A 10,682-nucleotide genomic window follows, 5' to 3' on the forward strand; every position below is an offset into this window, starting at 1 on the left:
GGGTGTCCGTCGTAGCCGGGGTGGCATACGACGGGTGGGTGGACGCCGATCCCAAGCGGGTAGTGGCGTGGGATGGTGGTCGCCGGCGCCGGAGTGGCGGTCGGCGGGGGGTGCTCTCGTTCCTCCTCTCTGTCGGCGGTTAGCTGTGTCTGCCGCATGATCATTTTTTCTAGTTATTCTTTAATAACGAAACGACTCAGCCTCACCCCTAAAAAAATTAGTGTTGGAGCAAGAACCTTGTGTTTACCTTTTACATAGTACGTGTGCAAGTCGACATAGTACGTGTCACTAAGCTGATACATAGATCTTGTTAGAAATCAGCTTGACAAGTATTAGTTTATTTCCCCTAAAAAAGTAGTAATAGTTTATATAATTCATGCAAGTCGACAGAGCAAGAACCTTGTGTTTCTTGTGTCGATGATGCCGCGGCAGAGAGGACGAGTTGGTATGGCCTGGCGGAGAAGACGAACCCAGTTTTATCTGCCGGCCGGCCGGCTGCTCCTCCCTCCACCCGCTTGAACTCAATCCGCCACGCACGAAACATACCCACCCGAACGCGTTTGATATCTGAAAAATCACCAGCTCATCGTCATCGGTGCGTTGCGTACGTCCAGGAAAGAAAGGAAGGAATGGCGGAGGCGGAGGTGAGCAACAAGAGGGTGATCCTCAAGCGGCACGTGACGGGGTTCCCCACCGAGGACGACATGGAGCTCGTCACGGCGACGGCGCGCCTGGCCGTCCCGCCCGGGTCGGCGGCGGTGATGGTGAAGAACCTCTACCTCTCCTGCGATCCCTACATGCGCAGACGGATGACCAAGCACCAGGAGCCCAGCTACCCGGAATTCGTCCTTGGGGAGGTAGCGTATTTATTTTGAAAAAAAAGCATGTGGATGGTTTCAGCCTTTCTTTCCTGAGTCTTGTTTCCCCACCGGAACCCTTGACATTTTTGTGCCTCCGTGAATCATTCCTACCAGGTTATAACTACTTTTGGCGTGAGCAAGGTGGTAGAATCCGGGCACCCGGATTTCAAGGCAGGTGATCTGGTGTGGGGAATGACAGCATGTGAAGAATACACCTTGATCACTAAGCCTGCGTCGATTTTCAAGATCAACCATCCTGAATTACCGCTGTCTTACTACGCAGGTGTTCTCGGTGAGTCCACTTTTATTCGTCGCGAGCTAATCTAGTCATTGTTAATACATTTTCATGTTCTGGAAACGGTTAGTTATTGCTTACTTTCTTGGTAGACCATAGCCTGCTACTCTGCTATAATCGATCACGTAATTAAGGTACTAGGCTACTAGCCCATCCTAGAAGCTTGATAATCACTCGTGTCTGCTACTTTTGGTCATATTTAACAGCTGATACACTGGTAGATTTCCCCCCCTAACTGCATTTTTTTAATTTAGGCATGCCTGGCCTTACTGCATTTTCTGGATTCTTCAACGTGACCAAGCCAAAAAAAGGCGACTATGTCTTTGTATCTGCGGCATCAGGCGCCGTCGGACAGCTTGTTGGGCAGCTTGCCAAGATCACAGGCTGCTATGTGGTTGGCAGTGCTGGTTCTGATGAGAAGGTTTGTACATGCTCGGTTTGTCTTCTCCTCCGGTTGTGCACATCCCCAGCCAATGTAATTCTGTTCATACTGATTCTGTCGCTGCCCTTGCCAATTTCTCAGCGATCCACGAAATTGAATGTGTTTCACAACATTAGTAATACACCATTTTTCATGGAATAAAATTGCCTTCTCAGGTCAACCTCCTGAAAACAAAGTTTGGATTCGACGATGCCTTCAACTACAAGAAGGAGCATGACCTCAACACGGCACTAAAGAGGTTAATTGCAAGCCCCTTTCCTTGCCATACAACTGTGTTCCACCTTCCAATGCTTTGGTCCAATTAACCAGAAGTAATTGTTGTCATAATACTTTGTTCTCGTAGGTGCTTCCAGCAGGGCATCGACATCTACTTCGACAATGTGGGTGGTGAGATGCTGGATGCAGCACTACTCAACATGAGGCTGCACGGGCAGGTGGCCGTGTGCGGGATGATCTCGCAGTACAACCTGGAGCGTCCTGAAGGCGTGCGCAACCTGGCATGCGTCATCACCAAGCGCATCTGCATAGAGGGGTTCCGGGTGATAGAGTACTTCGGCACCTACCGCAAGTTCGAAGAGGAGATGGTGGGTCACCTCAAGGAAGGGAACATTACATACATGGAGGATGTCGCCGAGGGGATCGAGAAGGTGCCGGCTGCCCTCGTCGGGCTCTTCTACGGGCGCAACATCGGAAAGCAGTTGGTAGCCGTTGCACAGGAGTGACATCACATGCCAGGATGTTTATTCGGGTGAAAACTGTGTCCTGAAACATTACTTCGCTGAAATATATATGTAGTTCTGCATTATTAGCAGAGAAAGCTCAGTTGGTAAATGTTAATTTGGGTGTAAATAATAGGAATGTTTCTTATAATAGTAGAATTAAGAACATTGAGTCCTCTAGGGTGCAAACTTTCCAAAATATTCTCCATGCTAGTATTTGTGCATTGGCAGAAACGTCTTACCCGATCTAGGGCGACGTGATGCGTGTTAAATAGGCAGGGTGCGAACCTGAGATACGCGTACAAGAGTTTGTTGTGATACAACTTGAGGAAGAAGAAAGATAAGAGATAAGCTAGCTAGTAGTTACAACAGAACATCATATGCGCCTAGCTATCTTGGAGATATACTCAACCTCCTATAGTCTCATGTACGTCTCCAATACGTGACACATTTATGTGTTTAACACCCTCCCTTAATCACAGCTTGGTCAAGTTGAGATTACGTTTGAATTCTTCAAAACTCGCACATGCAATGCCTTTGTGAATCCATCTCCAACTTGATCTCTGGAGTGCACAAACCGAATGTCAAGTTTCTTCTGAGCAACCCTTTCTCTGACAAAATGAAAATCAATTTCTATATGTTTTGTTCTAGCATGAAAGACTGGGTTTGCAGAGAGATAGGTGGCACCAAGGTTGTCACACCATAGGCATGGAGCTCGTGTGTTTTTCACACCAAGTTCTTTCAACATAGACTGAATCCATATAATCTCTGTTGTAGCATTTGCTAATGCTTTGTACTCTGCCTCTGTGCTTGATCTGGAGACAGTGGCTTGTTTTTGTGCACACCATGATATCAAGTTAGGTCCAAAGAATACAAAAAACCCACCAGTTGATCTCCTGTCATTCAAGCATCATGCCCAATCTGAATCAGAGAATGCACTAACAAGTGTAGAGGGTGACTTGCTGAAATTTAGACCAATGCTCAAAGTATATTTGACATATCTAACTATGCGTTTTGCAGCAGTTAAATGAACAGTAGTGGGTGCATGAAGGAACTGACAAACTTTGTTAACTGCAAAGGAAATGTCAAGTCTAGTAAGAGTAAGATATTGCAAAGCTCTCACTAAACTTCTATATCTTGTGTTGTACTCTTGATTCAAGAGTGTCCCTTCTATGAGAGATAGTTTTTCTGAACTGGATAGTGGAGTAGGAGATGGTTTACAATCTTTCGAACCAGCCTTTTTTACCAGATCAGTTCATATTTTTCCTGAGAGAGATGGAGTCCATCTTTGTTTCTCTTTACCTCAATCCCAAGAAAGAAGTGCAAGTCTCCAAGATCCTTCAAGGCAAAATCTGCACCCAAGTCCTTTAAGAGCACTGTGATTGCTTCATCAGATGAGCTTGTCAGAATAATAGCATCAACATAGATGAGAACAAATATGCATGTGTTGGACTTGTTGTAAATAAACAATGAGGTGTCAGACTTGGAAGGGACAAAGCAAAGTGCCTGCATCTTGTGACAGAGACGTGAATACCATGCCCTTGGAGCTTTCTTTAATCCATATAGTGCTTTATCAAGTTTACACACATAAGATGGAGCAGTTTTACTTACAAACCCAGGAGGTTGCTTCATGTACACTTCTTCCAGAACACCATGGAGGAACGCGTTCTGTATATCTAGTTGTCTGAGACTCCAGCCCCTAGAAATAGCAATAGACAGGACAAGACAAATGGTAGCAGCTTTTACAACTGGACTAAACGTGCCCTCATAGTCTATGTCATATCTCTGTTTAAAGCCCTTTGCAACAAGTCTAGCTTTATAACGATCAATGGTTCCATCAGATTTTCTTTTAATCCTGAATACCCACTTGCAGTCAATCAAGTTTTTACGTTGTTGTGGAGGAACCAAATGCCATGTTTTATTTTTCTTCAATGCCATGTATTCTTCATTCATAGCTTTCTTCCATTGTTCATTACCAAGTGCTTCTTCAACCGTGTTTGGTTCACGTGGTTCTCCCGTAGAACAGATCATGCCATATTTAACTATATGTTTGTAGTTCACAGGTTTCGTTACCCCTTTTTGTAGTCGTGTGCGCCGTGGAGATGACGCAGCCTCGTCTATAGCCACAGAAGATCCAGCCTCTTGTACAGGAGTTCCAGCCGGAGCCGATCCCGAGGAGGATCTCCTGGGTGTAGCAGCGCGGGCTGTCCCAGAGGGATCTTCTGCAGCTTGTGGCTGCACTGCGTCACCTGAAGAGACCGTAGAGGATCCCGGCCTCTGGAGCGGCCCATCATTGCTCAATGGTGGCAAATCAGCGCCGGGAGCCGCGCTAGGGCCCGTGCCAGGGCCCGCGTTGGTGGAGCAAACCGGAGCGCGCCGCTTGTAGCACACCGGCTGGCCGCGGTAGCGTGCGTTGTCCGAGCCATCGACACGTCGCCAGGTGGCAGAAGGGGATTGGCGCGCCGCTGGGTCCGCGTCGCGACCACTAAGATGCGGTCGCGTGTCTCCTGTGGAGACGGGCGCTGCGGCGCGTGCGCCTGCAGCCGCAGTCGCGCCTGCTGTGCTGGATCCCGAGGAAGATCCCGCATCTGCTGCAACATATCCCGAGGGGGATCGGTTTTCTTGACGATGCGCCGATCTCGAGGAGGTTTTGTCTCCTGTTTCTGGACACATGAAATAAGGGCCGAAATTTGCTCTTTCTTCTTCATTTTTGTCGACATTTGTTCCCGGTTCTATCCCTGTTTCATCAACACACGGCTCATGCAACGTATCAGCAGGATTAGTCAACAAGTGATCATCAATATCGTTCCCCCCTTGATCACGACCGGTGAGATGCGAGGGTAAAAGAAGAATTTCTTTGCAAAGAAGCGCACCGGCATTAGGATGAAGATCGGCAAAGGGAAACTGTGTCTCATCGAATACAACATCCCTAGAGACATAGACTCGACCTGTGGAGACCTCGAGACACTTGACACCTTTGTGTTGGGAGCTAGGCCAGCATGCGCACCCAAAAACACGGAGAGATTGATAGTTTGGTTTTTCATGGAGAAGTCTTTCTGGTGGTGTTTCATTTTTTATGACACGACTAGGAAGGATGTTTATAAGTTGGACGGCTGTGAGAAAAGCCTCATCCCAGAATTTGAGAGGCATGGATGCTCCTGCAAGAAGAGCAAGGCCAACTTCGACTATGTGACGATGTTTTCGTTCGGCTGAGCTGTTCTGCTGGTGCGCATGAGGGCATGATACGTGGTGTGATATGCCAAGGGTTTGGAAGGAGTTTAACTTCTCGTACTCCCCCCCAGTCTGATTGGACAGCAATGATTTTGCTGTCGAACTTGCATTCAACAAGAGCTTGGAAGTTTTGAAAAACTTGAAACACTTCGGATCTATGCTTAAGGAGATAAATCCATGAGAATTTACTATAGTCATCAATTAAACTGACGTAATACGAGTGTCTACCAACAGAGGTGGGGCCGGACCCCACACATCAGAAAATATAAGTTGCAACGGTTTGGTAGAAACACTAGTAGATATGGGATATGGTAATTGATGACTTTTCGCTCTTTGGCACGAATCACAAATAGTTTCATTATGTCGCTCAACCACAAATGGGAGCTTATTTTTCCTAAGCAATTTTACAAATAAAGAGAAAGAATCATGTCCTAATCTATCATGCCACCGTGTTGATGAAAGCTTGGTAACACCATAGACTTGTTTATTGAATCTTCTACGCACCGGGATCAACGGATAAGCCCTCGAACACATTTACCTCGATAGAGGATTTTCTTCATTTCCTGATCCTTGATCAAAAAGAAATAAGGGTGAAACTCGAGGAAGACATGATTATCTAAGGCAATTCGGTGAACAGAAAGAAGACTTTTGGCAGCACTAGGAACATGCAAGATTTTCTTGAGATGAATATTGCGACTAGGGGTACTAAATATTGAATGACCAATGTGATTGATCTGCATACCTTCTCCACTGTCCGTGTGGATTTGATCCTTTCCACGGTACCTTTCCTTCATGGTCACCTTCTCAAGTTCGTTGGTGATGTGGTTGGTGGCGCCGCTATCGACATACCAGTTGGTGTCGATGCCGTAGGAGCCGTCGGCCGCCGCCATGACCTTTTCATCGTCTTGAGAGTCGTCCTTGTCCCCATCATAGCGGTACTAGCAGTCTTTTGAGGTGTGGCCCGGCTTGCCACATATCTAGCAGCGAGGCGAGTCCGGGCGAGATCGACCAGAGCCACCGCCGCCGCCGCGGCGAGCCTTGTTGTGGAAGCACCCGCCATTGTTGCTGCCACCAGACCGGCCGCCCCCTGCCGCGGGAAGAGGCACGAGAACGTGCACCACCACGTCCGCGAGTTGCAGCGTTTGTGGACGACTTGAAGGAGTGGTCGCCCGCACCGTGGAACTGCTCCATGCGTTGGTCGAAGTTGCTGAGCATGGCGAAGATCTCATCGAGGGAGGCGGGTGAGACACGGGCGTCGAGGGCCGAGACCAGGGGCTGGTACTCCAAATCCAGCCCATGGAGGATATAGGAGATCAGCTCATCATCCTGGATCGGCTTGCCCGCCGCGGCCAGCTCGTCGGCTAGGCCACGCATGTGGGCAAAGTAGGTGGCGGCGGATTGGGTACCTTTCTGCGTGTTGATGAGGGTGTTGGAAATATGCCCTAGAGGCAATAATAAATTGGTTATTATTATATTCCCTTGTTCATGATAATCGTTTATTATCCATGCTAGAATTGTATTGATAGGAAACTCAGATACATGTGTGGATACAAAGACAACACCATGTCCCTAGTAAGCCTCTAGTTGACTAGCTCGTTGATCAATAGATGGTTACGGTTTCTTGACCATGGACATTGGATGTCGTTGATAACGGGATCACATCATTAGGAGAATGATGTGATGGACAAGACCCAATCCTAAGCCTAGCACAAGATCATGTAGTTCGTATGCTAAAGCTTTTCTAATGTCAAGTATCATTTCCTTAGACCATGAGATTGTGTAACTCCCGGATACCGTAGGCGTGCTTTGGGTGTGCCAAACGTCACAACGTAACTGGGTGGCTATAAAGGTACACTACAGGTATCTCCGAAAGTTTCTGTTGGGTTGGCATGAATCGAGACTGGGATTTGTCACTTCGTGTAAACGGAGAGGTATCTCTGGGCCCACTCGGTAGGACATCATCATAATGTGCACAATGTGATCAAGGAGTTGATCACGGGATGATGTGTTATGGAACGAGTAAAAGAGACTTGCCGGTAACGAGATTGAACCAGGTATCGGGATACCGACAATCGAATCTCGGGCAAGTATCATACCGCTAGATAAAGGGAATTGTATACGGGATTGATTAAGTCCTTGACATCGTGGTTCATCCGATGAGATCATCGTGGAGCATGTGGGAGGCAGCATGGGTATCCAGATCCCGCTGTTGGTTATTGACCAGAGAGTTGTCTCGGCCATGTCTGCATGACTCCCGAACACGTAGGGTCTACACACTTAAGGTTCGATGACGCTAGGGTTATAGGGAAAGTATGTAAGCGGTTACTGAATGTTGTTCGGAGTCCCGGATGAGATCCCGGACATCACAAGGAGTTCCGGAATGGTCCGGAGGTAAAGATTGATATATAGGAAGTATGGTTTTGGCCACCGAAAGTGTTCCGGGCATCACCGGTAGTGTACCGGGACCACCGGAGGGGTCCGGGGGTCCACCGGGAGGGGCCACCAGCCCCGGAGGCTTGCGTGGGCCATAAGTGGGAAGGGACCAGCCCCTATGTAGGCTGGGGCGCCTCCCACCAAGGCCCAAGGCGTCCTCAAGAGGAGAGGGGGCAAACCCTAGGCGTAGATGGGCCCTAAGGCCCACCCTAGGTGCGCCCCCCTCTCTCTCCCCCTTGGCCGCCTCCTAGATGGGATCTGGGGGCTACCGCCACCCCTAGGGAGGGAACCCTAGGTGGGGGCACAGCCCCTCCCCTCCCCCTATATATACTTGAGGTTTGGGGCTGCCCAACACATGTGATTTTCTCTCCCTGTTGGCGCAGCCCTACCCCTCTCCCTCCTTGTCTCTCGTAGTGCTTGGCGAAGCCCTGCTAGAGTCCCACGCTCCTCCACCACCACCACGCCGTCGTGCTGCTGCTGGATGGAGTCTTCCCCAACCTCTCCTTCTCCCCTTGCTGGATCAAGGCGTAGGAGACGTCACCGAGCTGTATGTGTGTTGAACACGGAGGTGCCGTCCATTCGGCAGTAGGATCATCGGTGATTTGGATCACGACGAGTACGACTCCATCAACCCCGTTCACTTGAACGCTTCCGCTTAGCGATCTACAAGGGTATGTAGATGCACTCTCCTTCCCCTCGTTGCTAGATTACTCCATAGATTGATCTTGGTGATGCGTATAAAATTTTAAATTTCTGCTACGTTCCCCAACAGTGGCATCATGAGCTAGGTCTATGCATAGTTTCTATGCACGAGTAGAACACAAAGTAGTTGTGGGCGTCGATTTTGTCAATTTACTTGTCGTTACTAGTCTTATCTTGATTCGGCGGCATTGTGGGATGAAGCAGCCCGGACCAACCTTACACGTACGCTTACGTGAGACCGGTTCCACCGACTGACATGCACTAGTTGCATAAGGTGGCTGGCGGGTGTCTGTCTCTCCCACTTTAGTCGGATCGGATTCGATGAACAGGGTCCTTATGAAGGTTAAATAGAAACTGGCAATTCACGTTGTGGTTTTGGCGTAGGTAAGAAATGTTCTTGCTTGAAACCTATAGCAGCCACGTAAAAACTTGCAACAACAATTAGAGGACGTCTAACTTGTTTTTGCAGCATATGCCTTGTGATGTGATATGGCCAAAAGGATGTGATGAATGATATATGTGATGTATGAGATTGATCATGTTCTTGTAATAGGAATCACGACTTGCATGTCGATGAGTATGACAACCGGCAGGAGCCATAGGATTTGTCTTAATTTATTTATGACCTATATGTCAACATAAACGTCATGTAATTACTTTACTTTATTGCTAAACTGTTAGCCATAGTAGTAGAAGTAATAGTTGGCGAGACAACTTCATGAAGACATGACGATGGAGATCATGGTGTCATGCCGGTGACGATGATGATCATGGAGCCCCGAAGATGGAGATCAAAAGGAGCGAAGTGATGATGGCCATATCATGTCACTATTTGATTGCTTGTGATGTTTATCATGTTTTTACATCTTATTTGCTTAGAACGATGGTAGCTTAAATAAGATGATCCTCACTAAAATTTCAAGAAAGGTGTTCCCCCTAACTGTGCACCGTTGCGAAGGTTCGTTGTTTCGAAGCACCACGTGATGATCGGGTGTGATAGATTCTAACGTTCGAATACAACGGGTGTTGACGAGCCTAGCATGTACAGACATGGCCTCGGGACACATGCGAAACACTTAGGTTGACTTGACGAGCCTAGCATGTACAGACATGGCCTCGGAAACAGAAGACCGAAAGGTCGAGCATGAGTCGTATAGAAGATACGATCAACATGAAGATGTTCACCGATGATGACTAGTCCGTCTCACGTGATGATCGGACACGGCCTAGTTGACTCGGATCATGTAATCACTTAGATAGCTAGAGGGATGTTTATCTAAGTGGGAGTTCATAAGATGAACTTAATTATCCTAAACATAGTCAAAAAGGTCTTCGCAAATTATGTCGTAGCTCGCGCTTTAGTTCTACTGTTTAGATATGTTCCTAGAGAAAATTTAGTTGAAAGATGATAGTAGCAATTATGCGGACTAGGTCCGTAAACTGAGGATTGTCCTCATTGCTTCATAGAAGGCTTATGTCCTTAATGCACCGCTCAGTGTGCTGAACCTCGAACGTCGTCTGTGGATGTTGCGAACATCTGACATACACATTTTGATAACTACGTGATAGTTCAGTTAAACGGTTTAGAGTTGAGGCACCGAAGACGTTTTGAAATGTCGCGAAACATATGAGATGTTTCGAGGGCTGAAATTGGGATTTCAGGCTCGTGCCCACGTCAAGAGGTATAAGACCTCCGACGATTTTCTTAGCCTGCAAACTAAGGGAGAAAAGCTCAATTGTTGAGCTTGTGCTCAGATTGTCTGAGTACAACAATCATTTGAATCGAGTGGGAGTTGATCTTCCAGATGAGATAGTGATGTTTCTCCGAAGTCATTACCACCAAGCTGCTAGAGCTTCGTGATGAACTATAATATATCAGGGACATATATGATGATCCTTGAGATATTCGCGATGTTTGACACCATAAAAGTAGAAATCAAGAAGGAGCATCAATTGTTGATGGTTGGTGAAACCACTAGTTTCAAGAAGGGCAAGGGCAA

General features: G+C 47.5%; 1 protein-coding gene across 1 annotated transcript; it reads left to right on the forward strand.

The window, feature by feature from the left end:
* The first annotated feature begins 629 nt into the window (after positions 1-629).
* On the forward strand, positions 630-2,319 carry LOC125540814 (2-alkenal reductase (NADP(+)-dependent)-like). The gene is made up of 5 exons (XM_048704367.1): positions 630-857; positions 975-1,152; positions 1,410-1,576; positions 1,753-1,835; positions 1,941-2,319. The coding sequence occupies exons 1-5, from the start codon at positions 630-632 to the stop codon at positions 2,317-2,319; spliced, it is 1,035 nt and encodes a 344-aa protein (XP_048560324.1).
* Positions 2,320-10,682: the final 8,363 nt, after the last annotated feature.

Source organism: Triticum urartu, chromosome 2 (assembly GCF_003073215.2).
Source record: "Triticum urartu cultivar G1812 chromosome 2, Tu2.1, whole genome shotgun sequence".
Lineage (NCBI taxonomy): Eukaryota > Viridiplantae > Streptophyta > Magnoliopsida > Poales > Poaceae > Triticum > Triticum urartu.

Bases quoted from the DNA above. Each gene is read 5' to 3' on its own strand.
- LOC125540814 (XM_048704367.1), top strand. From the start codon at position 630: ATGGCGGAGGCGGAGGTGAGCAACAAGAGGGTGATCCTCAAGCGGCAC. The intron at 1,153-1,409 runs GTGAGTCCACTT...TTTTTAATTTAG, and splicing joins TTACTACGCAGGTGTTCTCG to GCATGCCTGGCCTTACTGCA. The intron at 1,577-1,752 runs GTTTGTACATGC...TTGCCTTCTCAG, and splicing joins GTGCTGGTTCTGATGAGAAG to GTCAACCTCCTGAAAACAAA.